This window comes from Brachionichthys hirsutus, chromosome 20 (genome assembly GCF_040956055.1).
Source record: "Brachionichthys hirsutus isolate HB-005 chromosome 20, CSIRO-AGI_Bhir_v1, whole genome shotgun sequence".
Classification (NCBI taxonomy): domain Eukaryota; kingdom Metazoa; phylum Chordata; class Actinopteri; order Lophiiformes; family Brachionichthyidae; genus Brachionichthys; species Brachionichthys hirsutus.
The window spans coordinates 1,007,265-1,027,662 of record NC_090916.1 but is presented as its reverse complement, the minus strand read 5'-3'; the positions used below and the strand labels follow the sequence as shown (position 1 = coordinate 1,027,662).

The 20,398-nt window shown below is 51.2% G+C and overlaps 1 protein-coding gene across 1 annotated transcript in view; it reads right to left on the bottom strand.

Moving 5' to 3' along the window:
• The window catches only part of rev3l (REV3 like, DNA directed polymerase zeta catalytic subunit), a 41,504-nt gene that overhangs the window by 15,194 nt on the left and 5,912 nt on the right, over positions 1–20,398 (bottom strand). Inside the window, exons 2-12 of the mRNA XM_068753488.1 lie at positions 11,522–11,711; positions 11,335–11,409; positions 10,265–10,425; positions 8,810–8,936; positions 8,542–8,636; positions 6,847–6,951; positions 6,422–6,506; positions 3,387–3,529; positions 3,182–3,310; positions 2,476–2,713; positions 477–616 (exon numbers count right to left, since the gene is read on the bottom strand). Of these exons, the coding sequence (XP_068609589.1) occupies positions 477–616; positions 2,476–2,713; positions 3,182–3,310; positions 3,387–3,529; positions 6,422–6,506; positions 6,847–6,951; positions 8,542–8,636; positions 8,810–8,936; positions 10,265–10,425; positions 11,335–11,409; positions 11,522–11,711 (1,488 nt within the window). The remainder of the gene's footprint in view (positions 1–476; positions 617–2,475; positions 2,714–3,181; positions 3,311–3,386; positions 3,530–6,421; positions 6,507–6,846; positions 6,952–8,541; positions 8,637–8,809; positions 8,937–10,264; positions 10,426–11,334; positions 11,410–11,521; positions 11,712–20,398) is intronic.

Below are 20,398 nucleotides of genomic sequence, written 5' to 3'. Positions count from 1 at the left end.
GCAGCCCAGATGTTACGTTTTGTTTTGGACTCTCCTCCTACCTCTCTCTCCCTCTCTCTCCCTCTCTCAAAACCCAGCCGGTCCAGACAGATGGCCTTGGTGTCTTAGGTTCTGTCCAAGGTTTCTGCCTGTTAAAGGGAAGTTTTTCCTTGCCTCCGTCTCCAACGTTCTTGCTCTTGTGGGTCTAGTTGGGTTCTGTCTTTCCCTGCAGTTCTTTCCCTGGGTTGATGACTTCCTGTTGTGATCTGGCGCTATAGAAATAAAACTGAATAGAATTTAAGGAGCTCTGCTTTTTCCTAATGAAAAGCCGTTTGTAACAGCTTTATGTCGACGGGATGTGTTTCTTAGGCCACAAGCACAAATGTGACCACACAGGTACGAACAAACGAGAATGTTTTGCTGTTTACAGCCTATCTATAGTGTGTGATCAGCCTCAAAGCAAACTCGTTTGAGTGCATCAGAATGAGGGGACCCACCACTGCTTTCGTCTGCAGCCCCGTCAAGTTGGGAGATTGACAGGTTGGCGAACAGAGAGTTATCACCACTCCACTCCATGTCTTCATCAGAAGACTCCTGCTGCTCATCACTGCCATCCTCTGGCTCCTTCACACCAGATCTGAATATGTAGGGATGACCGATCACCGATTAAACAACGCACGTGTACAGCCCACTCTAGTCGACCTTCAGCTGATTGCTCAGCGTGCGCGCTGCTTTCAACTCCTCCTTCAGCGGGAGAACAGCGAGGAGATATTGGAATGTTTCTCATGCGTGGTAGTACAGATTTAAAACCAGGTTCACCCTCAAAGTGATTACTCAGAATAGGGATGACAATAATTTGATTTATGGCAGTGTAGAACTGTTTATGTTATTTTACGTTATTTTACTTGCAAATCGGTGTAAACAAGAAAGTCATACCGGAACGGTCGGGGCCCGGGTTAACAACGACCGCCAGCAGCGCTGCTAACCCGCGGGACGCTGCTGGAAACTGGACTACTGTGTGTCAAAGACAGAGACGAAGAAGAGGAGGAAGACGAGTGCATCAACAGCGAGAGAAGAGGGAATGGAAGAGTTTAGGACTGAGAGGAGGGACTTTGAATTTTGGGACAACAACGAGAAAAGCTAGAGAGCTGGTGGACATGATGATGATGATGAGGAGGAAGGTTGATGTGTTGTGTGTTTTCTTTATCTATTTCTGCACTATGTACATATTAATTATTCTGGTTCTTTGTTGAGTGGATCATTGTTGCTGATAATTTCCCTATGGGATTATTAAAGTATTCTGATACAAATATTCTGATTCTGAAGAAGTGGGACATTGAGAGGACAGAAGAGAGTAGAGAGGAGTACAGGGAGACGAGACGCAAGGCAAAGGTAGAGGTGGCAAAGGTCAAACAGAGGTCATATGATGACCTTTATGCTAGGTTAGATAGTAAAGATGGAGAGAAGGATCTGTCCAGGCTGGACAGACAGAGAGACAGAGACAGGAAGGATGTTCAGCATGTTAGAGTGATGAAGAGTAGAGACAGGAAGGATGTTCAGCATGTTAGAGTGATGAAGAGTAGAGACAGGAAGGATGTTCAGCATGTTAGAGTGATGAAGAGTAGAGACAGGAAGGATGTTCAGCATGTTAGAGTGATGAAGAGTAGAGACGGGAAGGATGTTCAGCATGTTAGAGTGATGAAGAGTAGAGACAGGAAGGATGTTCAGCATGTTAGAGTGATGAAGAGTAGAGACAGGAAGGATGTTCAGCATGTTAGAGTGATGAAGAGTAGAGACGGGAAGGATGTTCAGCATGTTAGAGTGATGAAGAGTAGAGATGAAGGTGTTGACAGAGGCCAGTAGTGTGTAGGAAAATGGAAGAAGTATTTAGAGGAATTAATGAATGAGGAAAATGAGAGAGAACAAAGGGGGGTAAAGGCACCTCTTGTGGACCAGGAAGTGACAAAGATTAGCACGAGTGAAGTTAGAAAGGATGAAGAGGATGAAGAATGGGAAGGCAGTTGGACAGGATGACACACCTGTGGAGGTGTGGAAGTGTCTAGGAGAGGTAGCTGTAGTTTTTAATGGAGTTTTTTAATACAATCCTAGAGGGGAAGATGCCAGAGGAACGGAGAAGTGTTCATACCGTCTCTCCTCTGTACAAAGTACAGTAAAACCTCGACATACGAGTGTTCTGAGACACGAGCAACTTCCAGATGGTGGCGCTAGATGGCCGAGCGCTAAATATTCTTTATAATAAGTGATGTGTCCAAAGAAAGCGAGTGGTGAGGACGGCAGTGAGGAGAAAAGACGCACGGCAATGGAGATAAAGCATTAGCTTAACGCCAACGCGTCCGTCGTGTCCGTAAGTGATGGGACGCGCCAGTACGAGCGGAGCACGTCGCCGACATGTACGATCCTCAACCAGGAGGATGCCGTCAGGAACACGAAGCCTTCCAGAGGAACATTCTATTCAAATACATCAGACTAACGTACCTCATTAAGGGTGAACTCTCCGGGTCGTCACCGTCCCACCGCTGTGACATCATCACACTGAGCTCAGCTTCTTCCTTGTCGAGCTCTGGGCCTGCCTCCTCCTCATCGCTGTCGCACTGGTACCTCCTGGCACCAGCGAGTGACTGGGACTGGGAATTCTGCCTAATGGGTGTTCTGCAGAAACCCTCGTCCTCCAGGCCTGCCAGTAAATCAATGATGGCGCGGTCTTGGCTGCCGTCTGCATTAAGAGTCACAAAACGTTTAGAAGGCATTACATCCTCTGGTTGGAAAACACAAACTGAAGACGATCAGGCGAAATCGATAAATTGGCCTTTTGCTTATTTTGGTACCCTTAATTCATGGGCTCTTCACACAGTCACTGCATTTCTCCACATCGCAGTAGACGTGTATTTGAACTAGATTGAGAGAGATTGGCAGACTGGAGCTATGCTCAGTTATGCCTCACGGCAAGAAGGTCGCAGGTTCAAATCCGATTTGCGGCCTTTCTGTGAGGAGTTTGCGTGTTCTCCCCGTGTCTGCGTGGGTTCTCTCCGGGTTCTCTCCGGGTTCTACTTCCTACCACCACCAAGAACATGCATCTTAGGTCCAGACCGTCATCGACGAGGATAATTCATTCTCAATGAACTTACCTGGATAACAAAGGTCCAACAAAAAATAAATACATGTGTGGAAGTGACTCCTTTACCTAACAGCGGTGAGTGGTTGGACGCCTGGGAGAGCGGGAGGAAGGTCGAACTGCTCTCCAGGAGGGTCAGGATGGCCTCTTCATTAACAACCGGCTCCTCTGGGATCTTACTTCTGCTCCTCACAGAGTCTGAGGCGAGGCGGGGAGAGATTGCCATGAGCTCCTGAAGCTGAATCGTAGTAACAGCCTGAAAGGGCTTGCTCACCTGGCTGCGAGTCCCTGTGCGCCTCCACAGAGCTGGCGGGAATAGACATCGCCCCCCCAGGACTCAGAGGGTCGGGGTGGATGGTGAATTCACCCGGAGAATCTTCTCGGTCCTCCTCGTCACCGGCAGACAAACTTTGTGTGCTGAGCCGAGAGACAGAAAGAAGGATCACGACTGGCGTCGTCAATCATTTGAGAATTTTCTTCACGCAGGTTTTCTGAGGACAGATGCTCTTTTTTTCTACACTTATTGATCCGATTCGGATGAGAGGACACTTATTTCAGGTTAATTGCAGATTGATGAGTGACTTCAGTTACTCCACAGTGTGAGGTCTATTTCATCGCACGTAGTCCATCCTGCTACACATTCCGGATGGGGGGGCAGGTCTGGACCGGGATTCTCATCGTCTGCAGCCCCTCTGTTGTGTGGCAGCAGAATGTGGCTTCATTGTCTGCTGGTATCAACAAGGACGCCACAGAAAGAAACACCCGAAACCCCTCCATTGACCACGGAATGGAGCCGACAACCTCCAAGAGCAGACAAACCAGGAGTCACATTTAAAACACGGGTTTATCTACAGGCTCTGCATTAACGAGGCCTTCACACTGCTACGGCACAGAGAGACCAACAATCCTGGATTAACAGACTAGAACCCTGGATTAACAGACAAGAACCCTGGATTAACAGACTAGAACCCTGTGTTAACAGACAAGAACCCTGGATTAACAGACAAGAACCCTGGATTAACAGACTAGAACCCTGTGTTAACAGACAAGAACCCCGGGTTAACAGACTAGAACCCTGGATTAACAGACTAGAACCCTGGATTAAAAGACTAGAACCATGGGTTAACAGACTAGAACCCTGGATTAATAGACTAGAACAATAGATTAACAGACTAGAACCCTGGGTTAACAGACAAGAACCCTGGGTTAACAGACTAGAACAATAGATTAACAGACTAGAACAATAGATTAACAGACTAGAACCCTGGGTTAACAGACTAGAATCCTGTGTTAACAGACAAGAACCCTGGATTAACAGACTAGAACCCTGGGTTAACAGACAAGAACCCTGGGTTAACAGACTAGAACCCTGGGTTAACAGACTAGAACCCTGTGTTAACAGACAAGAACCCTGGGTTAACAGACTAGAACCCTGTGTTAACAGACTAGAACCCTGGATTAACAGACTAGAACCCTGTGTTAACAGACTAGAACCCTGGATTTGGTATCACCTTGGTTCCCTCAGACCCCCGACGGAAGGGTCCATGTCGCTCCTGTTACATCTGGAACCTGAAATGAGCGCGTCAGCAGTGACGTTCGCTCGGCTGCTACCTGGATCATAGATCAGAGGACCTTCTGGCATAAGATGTCCGACGCCCGTGCTTTATTAGCATCTCTTTAGTGTGGGATTCATCAGTGCACGTGTTCTATTCACTCGGTGTGTGTGGATACTGTCTCCTGTGTGTATGTGTGTGTGTGTGTGTGTGTGTGTGTGTGTGTGTGTGTGTGCGGTGGAAAGGGAACATAACCGGGCAGGCCGCCAACTTGGGCTTTGTACCCCTCCAGATCGCTCTCAGATGCAAACTGCCCATCCTGCTCCGTTACCCATGCTGCCCCACTGCATTGCCTAGCAACCCATCGATTAGTGACCCTGAACGATTGAAAAGTGGACCGGTCTGACAGCCACCTCATGCAAGTGGAACAAATTTCACAGGAGCAGAAAGTTTCTAGCAGTTGCTCCAGAGCGAATGCAAACTATGAACTAATCTACGGAGGCTTGTGAGCTGGAGGTGTCTCTACTCTCACTTCACGCGGGCGTCCTGCTCCAAATGGCCGCATGGCCCCCGGAGCTGATCAATGAAGACGCGTGGAGTTCTCATCCATTTCAGGGTAAGCCGGGGATGACAGCCGGAGAGATTTCACTGCAGCCTCGTCGTCATTCAGAGACTTCGTTCTGTTGGGCTGCGTGAGCGAGGCCTCCTGTCTGGCTGCCTCTTAATTAGTCTGCGAGCTAACAACTTCAGAGGCGACAAGGGAGGAAGCCTGGCAGGCGGCGCACGATTACCGCAGCGATTAACACATTTTGCTGGCGAGCCACGCCCCCATCGGCGGCTCTAGCGAGTCTGAATGATGCAGCTGAGCGGGAAGACGCCCCCCGACTGCACATGAGTACAACAAGGTTATTGAACCCCTCCCTCTTACAATATAGAAGATGAATGAAATGGATCGTTATACTGATTCTACAAAATAACAAGCTTTTTGATGACTAATTATCATATAAAAACGTCTCCTGGTTCCGTAAAGACGTATTTAATCACTGGAGAGTCGAGTAACATTGGTCTGTCTCTGCTGTAAAATGGCGGAACCATTTCTGAAATGTGTGCTACATGATCAGAGAAAGGAGCCATACTATTCCCCTTCCCTCGCCTCACAGCAACAAGGTTGTGGGTTTGAATCCAACCTCTGCAGAATTTGTTTGTTCTTCTGGACTTTCCCCGGGTTTCCTCCCACCTCCAAAAATATGAAATTCCGGTCGATCGATTACTCTAAATTGCCCATAGTGTGTGCATGAATGGTCGTCTGTCTCTCTGCTGCCCCGTGACGCGCTGGCGACGTGTCCGAGGTGTACCGCGCCTCCCGTGACCCGCAAAGTGGGTGGCGCGGACGGATGGATAGAAATCACAAGCAAAACCTGCAGTGCCAAAGAGAATGCAAGAACAGCCGGGGCGGCAGGGATTGACAGGCTGGGAGCTAACAGAGACCGCTAGCGACCCCCCCTCCTTGCCGCTTCGCCCCCACACCCTCTGCAGCAAGGAGGCAGCTAGCGCAAAGCTAAGAGGGAGACGGTCACGCAGCAGCCTCGCTACCGTCCAGTAAACACAGACCGGTGGATCGTTGTGCCGAGGGTGGTCCGAGGTTCATCCCAGGCCGCGACACCGCGAGGGGGATTGTGCTCAGATGGACTCCAACATCAAACCTGCCCCGACTGGCATCACAAGAAACCAATCAGAGGAAGCGCTGTGAACGTACACGTCAAAGTCGTTCTCCTTCAGAATCTCCTGGAATCTCTTCATGAAGATTTCTTCACTCTCCGTTAAGGTCACGAATCCACGATCTGGAAAGCATCACAGAGAAGGTTTCGGTACTTCGTCATCGCTGGAGTCGCTCTCCTGTCATTCAGGACGTGTTTGATCCTTCAAGTTGCTTACAGCTAAACTATTGTAGCTATCCTACTTTCATTTGCTTGTATTATAATAGTAAAATGCATTTTTATAGCGCTTTTCTGGACACTCAGAGATGCTTTACATTATTAATTCACTCCATACTTGGTGGTGTTGAAGCTACGACTGTAGATACAGCTGCCCCGGGGTAGATACAGCTGCTCTGGGGTAGATACAGCTGCCCCGGGGTAAATGAAAGCATGAACGCAGCGCTTCTATTGTGGATCTTCTCACCTTGCGAGTCCGGGGGTTCCATCAGGGAGGCCTGGTTCTTCTCTCTCCTCCTCTGCTTCTCATCCTCCCAGATAGCCTGCAGACCAGGGTTCCTGCCGATCTGATCTGGACAGAGTCACAATAGAGTTTCAGCTAGCAGTGCTAGCATAATGCTACCGTTCATCGTTAGCTCGGCCGAGCAGGTCATGTTTTCACCGGCACCTGTCCGTCAGCAGTACAATAGAAACGTCTTGATGATTCTCATGAAACTTGATCTGCGGGCTGAACACGCCGAAGCAATGAACCTCAAGTTGTCTTCACACCTGTCCAAGCGGACTCGGTTCGATTTGCGGAGCTGACATTGTTGCATTTATCGCTCGTTTTGGTTCTGCTTTCACACCGATTCCTTGCAGCGCACCGAACCTTCTGAGCAGCATCACGTGTTTGAAAGCGGCGCCTGTCGGATTGGTCGAAGTAGGAGGGGAAATCCCGCCCTCTCCCGAGACCCACGTTTTCAGGCGGACCAGAGTTCGTATGCGCTTTCACACCTGCCCAAACAAAGCGGACCATCCGCGGAAATGAACTCTGGTCCGTTTAAAGGGGACCAAACAGCGACAGTGTGAAAGCAACAACATTTAGAGTTGGACTGAGATGAAAGTGAAGATATAAGTTTTTCGTTTTTGTTTTTAAGCACTTGAATCAAATTTGCATAAACTACTCAATGCCCGTCCATGAAACGTGTTGGGTTAGACCTGGATTGGGATTAGGGTTTATCTTAATGCCAATGTGCTCCGCTGAGCGCCCTTCTACCATACTTAATCTTAATATATACAATTCTGATTTTCAACATTATAGTTTTATACGCTGGTATAGATAGATAAGATGTAACAATTTAAATCAGAGTCCTGCAGTGGCCTCAGCTTTCCTTTGTTTCGTGCCAACATGGATGCTAGCTGCAAGCAAAGCAGCGCGGCAGAAATGGTTTGCCGGTTCTATCCCTCGCGTGCCGGATTACCTCATCCTTTGCGCTGCCAGCTGTGGTTTATGCTCCTGTTTGCAGCAGTATCTGAGTAACAGCCTCCATGCAACTACTAAGTTTAACGTTAGCGCAACGGGCTGCGCTGGGGCTGCGCTGGGGCTGCGCTGGGGCTGCGCTGGGGCAAGCTGAGGCCTTCATCCTGGCAGGAACGTGTGCAGAAGTGGAGAACTGTTGAACTAACATGCCAAGAAGCCACATTTAGCTCTGATTGGCTTTGACTTAAGGAAAAAATATACCCAAACACACGCAAAGTGGCATCTTAAATTGTGCCAGTTGTTTCAGCGTCTTCATTAAATACCATGCCTGATTCATTTTTGTTCTCAATGTGTGATGATTCCTCTTTCCCAACATTCTGAAATAAAACAGTGAAAACACACTAAATCCGAGTAAACTGAAGCGCTAGCTGCTTCTGTTAAATTCATGGGCCGCCAGATTATTTACAATTGTTTTGTGTTTTGCCTCCGCAAAAGGGAAATATCCCTCCATCCTGGCTTCCCTCATCTCAGCTAATCTCTTCCTCTCTTTTCTCCCCCGTCACAGGAGCTGCTAAGCCGGATCCACTCTGTTTATGTGTTCAGGGCTCCTGGTGGATCTGATGGGAACCAGAGGGGCGCTCCCGCTGTGCCAGTGTCGGCTACAGCACTACAGCAGGCTGGGATGAACCAAAGCAGTCTTACTTTCTATCTCCAGGCGGTTGAGGATGTCGACGGCCACGGCATCGACCTCCAGCTCGCAGGTGCTCTGCCTCTCCACCCCGTCCAGGACTAAGGAGCTGCAGGCAGACACACACGACAGGAAGTCTTGGAGACCTCTCGACCATGTTTAGCGCATCGCACATTCGGTTATTCTGTGATGGATGTGAAGAGAATCCCCTCGTCCTGCTTGTGGCGCGGTCACATTTACGTGGACTGTGAGCTGATGCAGTCGCTGCCGTGACGGACTCACCAGGGTATGGCATTCTCCTCCCAGGAGACGAACATGCCCCCCAGGGTGCCGTCGTTGGCCTTGGAGGTGCAGGGGCTCTTCCAGGAGCTGATGCTGGGAGGACTAGTGGGAGCTGCTGCTGCACCTTCTGGCAGACACACACAGAGATGCAGTAGATTAGCTGCTGCACGCTCTGAAAGAAGCATCGAGGTTTCCGTTTTCTGAGCAACACAACAACAAAAAATCAGCACCGGGGCTACAGATTTTATTTCATAAACATTACTGGGGGTTTGTCTGAAACTGTTAAACTGTTCAGGTTCTGCTGGACTAACATGCTACATGTATACGTATAGGTACTCTGTACAGGTACAGTTACACAGCTTTGTGTTTAATCTATGTATTGGACCTCAAAAACCATTCAGGGCTTTGCTCATCTCAAACGGGCCCGTTCGACCCGCCCAGCCCCTTTCATCACTTCGGCACTTGATCCCAGATTAAGTCCGCTTTCAGCTTTGACCTTGAGGAGAGACTGAAATGTTAACAGGTGCACCCTTCATCCCACTACTTCAGGGCCCTCTTTCCATCGAGTGCATCAGAAGAAAGGCGGATCAAAAACGCGAGCCTCCTTTTGTTAGAGTCGAGTCAAGCATGAGAATTCTGTAAAAGGAAAGCCGAAAAACCTTTCTTTAAACAAAATGAGGAATTTCCTGTCCCGAATCATTAATGCCCTCACCGGGGGGCCGCCGGACGCTTTCTGAGAGTGCGGTCAGACATTAGGACTAAGAGATGATGACACGGTCAGAAACCAGGGGTTTCGTCTCCGGGCTGGGGTCATGGGGGTCAGGGCAAGAATATCCAAACACAGACCCTCGTAATTGGAAGACCACAAAAACAAAAAGAAAAATGCAAGAACAAACTAGAAAACGACAATCAGAGATTGCAGACTCCGCCTCCAATAGACTATTGGATCTTGTGAGACAGTAAACAGGGCTTCCGGATCAGAGGGGCCAAACCTGCTCTAGCTTGCTGCTCCGGAACGTACTACAAGACTCCTTCTGGACTCTTTTTCCCATCATGCCATTCGTGACCCTCCCTCTTAAAGTGGCAGTTTACAGCACAGGCACGATTCCAGATGTAAAAACAATTCTAGAATCTGGATCCAGATCCGGATCAACGCCATTCTCGGGGAGAACCGAGCCACGGACAGAACCTTGCTTGTGTAAAATTTTCAAGTCGATTGGGTTACTAGTTTTTGAGTTATGCGCTCGGACAGATAAGCAAACAAACAGACAGACAAACGAGCCGCCTGTCCTCTCGGTCCTCGTCCTCGTCCCCCCTCACTGTCCACGGAACGTGACTAATTAGGTTTTATCTTCACCAAAGCGGTAAAAGTTTCACCATTAACCTTTGTTTATTAGCGGAAATGAGCTCGTCATTTCCATAGCTCCACACCAACCTGGTCTGCGATGCGCCTACCTTTGTTCTGGCCCACCCGGAACTTCACCGCTGCCAGGTTGATCAGGTTCATGCCATACAGGTTGTAGTCTATGAAGAGCTGCAGCAGGTAGGGGATGTGGCCCTCGTGGGGCTGGTAACTCTTGTTCATCACGGCGCCGCTCTGCAGCAGCTCACACACCCTGCAACAAAGCAGACATGCCGACAAATGTCCGTCAGCCGACAGGAAGGAGGACGGAGCAGGCAAGAAGATGGAGAACCGTTCACTCAGAGTGAGGCCTGTGAAGGAACAAGTCCGCGGCCAGCAGGAGCTCCTCGTCCAAACGGCCGATCTGGAGATGCTACAGGAGTGGACGAATTCAAGGACTAAGACGATGATGAGGGTGACGGCTGTCGTAATCGTGTCACCTTCTTCTTTTCCGCAGGTATATGTGCAAGTGGAGTGCTACGAGGTAGCGGGAAAGACGGAGCAGAGTCGCAATGTAAAAAAAAAAAAGATTTTCCTTTGCAGCGTCCTCGTTATCGCCTCACAACTCCTCCCCCAGGAATGTGCGCCTGTATCTGCACAGAGCTGAAACGCGGCCGAAGCAGGAAGTCGTGTGCTCTGCTGAACGCTGAAGCCTGGTGGAGGATCACACAGGAAGAGGCGTCCATGCATTTACAGTCGGTGAATGTTTCAGCTCTGTCCTGCCGCGCCCCCTCCCTCCTGACTGATCAGAGGAGGGATGGGGGGGTCCCTCCTCTCCCTCCCTTCCATCCTTCTCATCTCCCGGTGCCTCCTTTCACCCTCTGCTTCTTCCTCACTGTCCTCGTTCAGCATCAGTCTCAATCCATTGTCCCTCCTCTTCTTCAGCCTGAGCTCATGGCCTCCCTCTCGTCTCCTGCTCTGTGCCAATAACCTGCCAAATTACTAACAGTCTCCCTGTGTGCTTTCATGCACACGCACACACACACACGCACACACACACTCGGCCAATCAATTCGTACAACTGGACACAATCGATTTCAGTTAGTGAGCTGGCAGAGTCGCACGCATGCAGCCGCCACCCTGCGGATCCCTATTTAAGCGCACCGATCCGCAGTGACCTTACCTTTTGACCATCTGAGGATTGTACAGATAGATCTTCATGAAGTGCTTCTCCTTGTCATGGTAACCATAGAAAGGCCTGGAAGAAAACAAAGACACCGAATTGCTTCTGAAAAACGATACATTCTGAAGATGAAACACCGCTGACGGACCCATCACCTTCTCAGCTGGTATGAACAGAAATATCTTACATGCCAGAGACCAGCACCACCTTAAACACGTGTTGGGCGCTGGAGGACGGGTTTCCCATGGCGACGTTGAGCGCTCGGTCGACGCTGAAGGCCACCTGCCGCAGGTAGCGCTCCGGCTGCTGGCCGTAGCCATCGTACGGTACGTAGATGTAAGGGAACACGCCGTGGAGGTGGAGGCACGTCTTCTGGCCTACAGCGAAACACAAACAAAGTCGCACTTGATTGATTTCAATTGATTCATCCTTTCAGTCACTTCTTTCAATCTGAAATAGGAAGCGTTTATCTCCAGCTTCTAAAATTGAAGGATTTCCTGTTTGGTTTATGAACAAATACCCTTGAGGAAGTCGCCTGGCTCTGGCGCATCATGATGGGAAGCACTAACCCATGCTCCAGCGTAAACCAAGCAGATACTGTGTAGGTCTGTGGACTTCTTTTGTGTAATAACACGGACTGTTATTTCTGCGATACGAAGCCAATCTAAAGAGAAAGGGGGGGGGGGGCACTAAGGACAGCAACACCAGAATAATGTCCACAAACCCAGATACATCCAGAGTCCTGTCAGGATTTCTGAGAACATTCAGCACAAATGCGACTTTCAGAAGGCGAATAAAGTCAGTATTTATGATCGGGTCACGCGCATCAAGCTAAAGCGCCGGCTTCCCCCGTTTTCCATGAGGGGTCGTCGTTGGAATCCAACATGAGCAGAGAAGCAGTTTACTGGGACTTCCTTCCAGAGGCTAGAAATCGACCGACAGGAACCAGCTGAGATGGACGGAGTGAGACGACGCGATTCACACAACGTGAAAGCAGGCCAAGAGCTGAATAACCCAAAGGAAACAGAGAGGAAGAGGATGTGGAGGGAGGAGGCAGCCCTCATGACGTCATCACTCCCAGACGGAAGAGTCATCCGAGGTGAACGGTGCTGCAGATTCACTTCCTGCAGCATTATCCGTCGGTGTTCATCAGCAGCAGGATAAATAATCACAGCTGTGTGGAAAAACAGCCCAGGCTGAGCCCCTCCCAGCGACAGCCCCCCCCACAGGAGGAGGCAGCGCTGAGCGAGAGCTCGCCTCTCGCCCAGACCTGTCTGCACATGCCCAGAGGCATGGCTGCCTTTCTCTTCAGCGGTGGAAAAGGAGAGAGGGTTCTGGCACTGCTCTCTAACCCCAACCGGCTGGCAAATTGTCTGTCCCCACGCTGACAGTATGACAAACGCTGCAGCCAATGCAATGCCATGCACGCACCCCAGGGGGCATGATCACTGAAAGCCCAAGAGGAGCTTCCAAACGAGAAAGAAATATTCCCAGCAGCGACAAGCAGGAGGAGAGCGTGATTCAAGACGAGCTGCGGTGCTGAAAGACAATGAGCTGCTGGATCAGACGTGCTCCGAGCTCTGCTGCAGCTCGGAGCACGCTGCAGCTCAGAACACGCTGCAGCTCAGAACACGCTGCAGCTCAGAACACGCTGCAGCTCTGCTAGAACACGCTGCAGCTCTGCTAGAACACGCTGCAGCTCAGAACACGCTGCAGCTCAGAACACGCTGCAGCTCTGCTAGAACACGCTGCAGCTCAGAACACGCTGCAGCTCAGAACACGCTGCAGCTCAGAACACGCTGCAGCTCAGAACACGCTGCAGCTCAGAACACGCTGCAGCTCAGAACACGCTGCAGCTCTGAACATGCTGCAGCTCTGCTAGAATAACACGCTGCAGCTCAGAACATGCAGCAGCTCTGCTAGAACACGCTGCAGCTCTGCTAGAACAACACGCTGCAGCTCAGAACACGCTGCAGCTCTGCTAGAACAACACGCTGCAGCTCAGAACACGCTGCAGCTCAGAACACGCTGCAGCTCAGAACACGCTGCAGCTCAGAACACGCTGCAGCTCAGAACACGCTGCAGCTCTGAACATGCTGCAGCTCTGCTAGAATAACACGCTGCAGCTCAGAACATGCAGCAGCTCTGCTAGAACAACACGCTGCAGCTCAGAACACGCTGCAGCTCTGCTAGAACAACACGCTGCAGCTCAGAACATGCAGCAGCTCTGCTAGAACACGCTGCAGCTCTGCTAGAACACGCTGCAGCTCTGCTAGAATAACACGCTGCAGCTCTGCTAGAACACGCTGCAGCTCTGCTAGAATAACACGCTGCAGCTCTGCTAGAATAACATGCTGCAGCTCTGCTAGAATAACACGCTGCAGCTCTGCTAGAATAACATGCTGCAGCTCTGCTAGAACAACACGCTGCAGCTCAGAACACGCTGCAGCTCTGCTAGAATAACACGCTGCAGCTCTGCTAGAACACGCTGCAGCTCTGCTAGAATAACACGCTGCAGCTCTGCTAGAATAACACGCTGCAGCTCTGCTAGAACACGCTGCAGCTCTGCTAGAACACGCTGCAGCTCTGCTAGAACATGCTGCAGCTCTGCTAGAATAACATGCTGCAGCTCTGCTAGAATAACATGCTGCAGCTCTGCTAGAACACGCTGCAGCTCTGCTAGAATAACACGCTGCAGCTCTGCTAGAATAACGCGCTGCAGCTCTGCTAGAACACGCTGCAGCTCTGCTAGAACACGCTGCAGCTCTGCTAGAACATGCTGCAGCTCTGCTAGAACACGCTGCAGCTCTGCTAGAACATGCTGCAGCTCTGCTAGAATAACATGCTGCAGCTCTGCTAGAACACGCTGCAGCTCTGCTAGAACAACACGCTGCATCACATTTCCATTCCTCTTCACATCCATGACAAAGGAATGGTCGTCATGTGACTTGTGAAATATTATAGTATTACCTATTATAAATAATGCAGCAGACTTCATTTCCACGGTAACGAGTGACAGAGAGGTGGCGTCCCATTCATATAAACACCCCTGACATGTTCTACTTCAATAGAAACAAGGAGAAACATCCTGAGAAAGGTGCACACATCACCTTTGGATATTCTGACTGCCTTTCTCTCCATGTTGTGACATTTCACCGTGTAAATGGTGTCTCAATGGGCTGAGAGGCTTCTGGGATTGCTGCTCGCCCTGGCCTGCTATTTGTGTGGCCAGATTTTACTTCTGACTTGGGCTTGTTGTCCGTCATCAATCAATTTTTGCTGCCGTCATTCGTGGATGATGAAACTGTAGCGATTTACATTTTGAAATGCAGAAATGCCTTTCCTTACCTAAACAAAAAATATACAACATGAGTTGAATCCATATCGGAAGTAATGAAAACACAGAACGGATGCAGGACAGGAGACGGAAATGAAAGGGCTCATGATGAACAGCTGAATTTCCTCCAGTCCGATGCAGACAGCAGGGATCAGCAGGCTTCCGTCTAGCCTGGAGTGTGTGTGTGTGTGTGTGTGTGTGTGTGTGTCTCTGCAGTGCCACTTCGGGGGGGGGGGGGGGGGGGGGGTGTAGCTCCACCGCCACACAAAGGCTGGCAGCCGCCCATGAGGTGAGGACGGCACGCGTCTCTTCTGCCGTGTCAACACAGAGTCTCTCTCCCACACACAAACACACACCACGGGCAGCCAGCGCCAGCTTCTCGTACAGTTACTAGGCAACGGCAAAGTGAAAGGCCCTGATGGGTAGCAGCAGAGACAGACATGTGATTCTTTCAGCTGGTCCGTCCACAGAGAGACGGAGGAAGAAAGCGTGTCTGAGGAAGCACCACAATCAGGGAGACGGAATGTGGGAAAGACAAAGGGAAGTGGTGGCGAGACAAACACACCACAGGCTGAGTGGGGTCACAGCGGAGCTGCAACCTTCAGTGGGAATGTCCATCGCTGCGATGGAGACTTTAAAGTTCAACGTGTTGGTGGGAAGCACGAGTCCTCACACTGGAGCAGCGTGGACATTCTGACAGAGGACGAGCACGTGGACAGTCCCGTGACCGTTTCTCTCACTGCCCCCAGTCCTACCAGAGGAGGCCGTCAGCTTCAGGTATTCATCTCTCCTGGGAAGGTGCCGAGGCAGAAAAGGGCGACTGACGATCCCCACTTCCTCGTGGGAAGCCACACCTCGGCTGGGGACAGCCCCCACGCCACCCGTGGGTCAGCAGAGCCGCCAGCCAGCAGCACACGGTGTAGAAGACTCTTTCACTAACCTTTGAGTCGCATCTCGACGTGCTTTAAAGACAAAGCAGCCAAAGAATACTCCTCCTCTCTCGGGCAAAGATATCAAAAGGTTGCGACGTCCCTTCGGCTGCAACAAGCATGCAACGCCGGCGGTCTGCTAATGGCGACGCATTCTAACAGTAAAGTTTGTGACGCTTTATCTTCATGGGGAGTCGTCACAAAGATCAAAGAGAGGAGCTTATGACACGTAAAATGAACACCACCAGGAAGCACCTTCACGTGGCATCTATTTTAACCGGTAAGCCACAGGAAGTCCATCTATTATTTCCCGCGCACGCGTCTCAGCTCTCCTCGGGTTGGTCGGCATTTAGGAAAGCAGCGCCACGCCAGGACGCTCTTCCAGAGTGATTCTTTTGGTCGTGGTCGAGCAAGCACGCGCGTGTGCACGCCACCCACACGATGATCCTCGGGCCTTTGTCCGCAACCTGAAGTGTTTCTGCTTTCCTTGTAAATAATTGGTTTGAAACAAGCAGAACAGTCTGCCGCTCTATTAGCATCAAAGAGTCGATGCCTACACCGTAGTCACGGAGGAGGCAAGCAGCAGTCAGAGGTACAGAGGTCCACGCAGCGACCCGGGTTCCACGAGGCGTCAGAGCAGAGCTACTGGAGGGTTGAAGCGTCTAACGGACGCACTCCCATCATCTGCTCCGTAGAAGAACGCCGGCGAGGAGAGACAAAGGAGCCGTCAGCTTCGAGCGACAGTAATTACGTGCCTGCCCTGCACCGAGCTCAGAGCTCGGCTGAGGAGCCGACGCTCAAGTTCTGTTCCGTCACGCCGAGCCGCCACGTGAACGGCCACGTCGGCGCTTCTCGGGAGAATTTGAACTCTTTGAACTCGTGAAGGAGAATGAAGGATTGTAAATGAATAAGGACGAGTTCAAAACGCTACTAAACAATTACCTGAATCACGGTCTACCAAAGAGAAAACATCTCAAGTATCGGGAAAAATACAACAGCTGATTAAGAGTGGAGCGCAACGAAAGGCCCTCAATGTCTGGATCATATTATGGGGTGTCGCTCCTCCTGTTTATTCCAGGAACAGCGACCTCCTTCACTCTCATCTGCATGACCCTCCATTCTCTCTAACACCACAGGTCCAAACACCAGACCCCCCCCCCTCCCCGAAACAGAGCCGCTCTGGTGATGTAAACGGGCGCCATCAGTGACTCAGCTGGCCCGACGCCACGTCATCAATGGCGTCTGGACGCAACAAACGCAGACAGAACTCATGTCCTGCAGCGCATAGAGATTAGTGGGTGCCTGCCCAAGATGTTACAGCACGGTGGCGCAGTGGGAAGCGCCGTTGCCTCAAAGCAAGCGGGTCACAGGTTCAAATCCGACTTGCCGCCTTTCTGTGAGGAGTTTGCACGTTCTCCCCGTGTCTGTGAGGGTTTTCTGTTGACTTTATGTTCCCAAACTACACTTCGGCGCCATTCTGCCTCGAAGCGGCCTGAAGTGACGACGAGAGACGGAGCGTTCCGATTGGATAGGATTCGGGGAACAGCTGCTGCAGAGCGGATCGGCATGCGTGCGGCTACGCGTGTCCATGGCCTGGCGTCTGAGAGGACATTTATAAAACATTTTTTAATGTTGGCCGGCAGTAAACAGGTGTTTATTGCACTCATGGCAAAGCTTTGATTCATAAGTCTAGACATGAAAGACACACATCTGATCCAGTACGGCGCTTCATAGCGTCCAAGACACAGAACGTTCCTCCTGCACCTGACAAAGCCCCGTTTCAGCAAACCGACCGGACCATCATCCGTATCTGATGGGTTCCTGACGGGGAACCCAACAAACCAAGCAACATATTTCATGTTGAACCAAAAGCGGCTTTTGGTCAAATGAATTTAATTTAAAACGCAAGAACCAAACGATTGGTATCATTTCACAGGTTAGTCCAAACCCAGTCAGGCAGTAACTGTTGAGCCAGCGTAGTCATGACAACTAAGGAACAGACTCAGCGGCCCGCCTGTCTCACCACTCCAGCAGAGCCCGCAGGAGGACAGGCAGGGAGGTGCTGCCCCCCCCCCCCCGCCAGTAGAGACAGATATCTGGAGGATGATTTATACCAGACCTTCATTAAGAGGACACACACAAACCATCAATATTCATCGATGCAGGAGCTGAAATCAATGACTGCCGCAGTGACACGTAGCCCCGCCCTGCAGCGACGCTTCAGGCTGCTCTTCCTCAGGCTGCTCTTCCTCAGGCTTGCTCTTCCTCAGGCTGCTCTTCCTCAGGCTGCTCTTCCTCAGGCTGCTCTTCCTCAGGCTGCTCTTCCTCAGGCTTGCTCTTCCTCAGGCTTGCTCTTCCTCAGGCTTGCTCTTCCTCAGGCTGCCCTTCCTCAGGCTGCTCTTCTCAGGCTGCTCTTCCTCAGGCTGCTCTTCCTCAGGCTGCTCTTCCTCAGGCTGCTCTTCCTCAGGCTGCTCTTCCTCAGGCTTGCTCTTCTGAACTGGATGACGGATGCAGATGTGATGCGGGTAGAACTACAGAAACGTTCCACCGGCGAAGCGTTAGGGAAACAGTCCAATCCGAGCAGGCCAAAGTAACACGGTCCAGCCTGCACTGGTCCACACCAGAGCCACGGTTACCAGGGAAACCATTCATCCTGAATGAGTCAGATGCTCCACCTCAGCGAGGCCAGCTCGCACCGGAGGGACGCTCAGTCTGGGAGGCTGTCGATAATCTCTCACAGTAAAAGCCTTCGTCCCCCCCCCACCTCAAACTGCATCAGTCACCTTCTGTATGTGTGTGTGTGTGTGTGTGTGTGCGTGTGTGTGTTTCTATCCTTTGTTTTCTCCCGAGTCCATTTAGTGCAGATAAACTGTAAAACTGCAGAACTCCGGCCTAAGCAGGGAAGCCCAGACTTCCCTCTCCCAGGCCACTTCTTCCAGCTCTTCCGGGACACACACACACACACACACACACACACACACAGTCTCTCCAGCGTGTCCTGGACGCCTGGCCCCAGGGAGGAGGAGCAGCGGCTCTACTCCCGAGCTCCTCCCGGATGACCGAGCTTCTCACCGGATCTCTAAGGGCGAGCCCAGCCCCCCCCCCCCCTACGAAGGAAGGCTGAGGAGGAGCTTAACGCAGTGTTCAGAGAACAAGCACGCTTTAACTGCAGTTTAATGGGAGAACACAAGCACAATACATACGTATCCCAAAACGCCATGCACATCTTCAGAGGAGGAGGAGAGCAGAGCGGCGCTGCCGTGCAGCAGGAGCGCAATCAGCAGACAGGAAAGCCTCAGAGCGAGGACACTTTGTTCCCACATATCCTCAGCTGAACGCAGGCTGCTTGGACCCGAGCACCACACATAAAGCGCACGCCACGTAGCCTCCCCACTGCCCCAGGGCAGGATGGGAGGCCTGAACCACGAGGAGACGGAGGGACAACAGGAAGGAAGAAGGGAACCGCGCGGACGCTCCGACTTAGAAGAATCAGACGGTGCGAGAGCGACTTCGATGAAGCCCCTTCAGCACGTTGTCTCTACCACACAGAAAACGTTTAAAATGTCGGGATGGAGGCACCACGCCATGGTGTCACCGCCCACCATGGACGCCGACGTGGGCGTGACCGAAGCATCAGTCAAACGAAACCAGCACGAGTTCACGGAGGCTGTAGAAGAAAGAAAGGAGACGATGAAGGTTCGACTCTCCTGAGAGTCAAAAAACCGAACGGTTTACGTCCAAAGAAACACTTCAGGATGTCCTGGGGGGGGGGGGGGGGCAGCAATCTGCAGCAGGAAGCTGACGGGGGGGGTCCAGTGCCACAAAGGAACCTGCCCCATTATCCCCACTCACCAAAGACGACCACCTTCTTATTGCTCAGGCATGCAAGGGGGGGGGGGGGGGGGGTGAGTGGATGTAGGTTCAGAGAGGAACTGAGAGGACCGAGCGCAGAGGGAGGTGTGCGGCGGGGGCAAGGGTCAAAGGGCAGACTGGCTCCTGTTGTAAACACCTCCTCTCTGCCAAGCCCTCCTCTGGAGAGCAATCGAGGACAGTAACCCTACGACGGGGGCGGGGGGGGGGGGGGGGGGGGGGCATGGAAAACAAAAGAATGTGGAGAGCAGGAGAAGGAGGGGAGGATGAGGTGCAGGAGGAGGAAGGCTGTGGCTCGGGGGGGGGGGGGGGCACAGGTTCTGGTCCAAACTGGTTTAAACTTCAACATGTGAAATAATGATGACCTTAATGTCTGCAGCACGATCAATCAGCCCAACAGCACAAACTGTACAGGAAGTAGTTCCACCGCCGCAACTGATCAACATGGCGTTAACTACGACTGTAGCACGGAGCAGGCCCCGCCTCCTGATGCGTGCGGCATGGATCGATGGGCAGAAAGGAAATTAGAAGAATTATTACTTGATTACAATCACATGAAGCCGGATAAAACTACTCTGGTGCTACTTTAAGACGGAGTCGACTTCATCGTGTGATTTCTGTCCGGTCGCTCAGACGCCGCCGACAGAGAGGACCACTGAGGTTGGCGAGCTCGTTGCCATCGACAACCCAGTGTCTACTTTGCGTTAGCGTCATCCTGCTTTTAACATTTTATCAAATTTAATAAGAAAAAAATAGTCCAACAACAGAAATATTCATGGTGTGTATTCATTTGTATACTGGTGTGATATTCACGGTGTGTGTATTCGTTTGTATACTGGTGTGATATTCGTGGTGTGTAATTGTTAAACAAATATGATGCACCTCAAGAAGAAGAGGAGGAGGAAGAGGAAGATTTAAAAAAAACAGG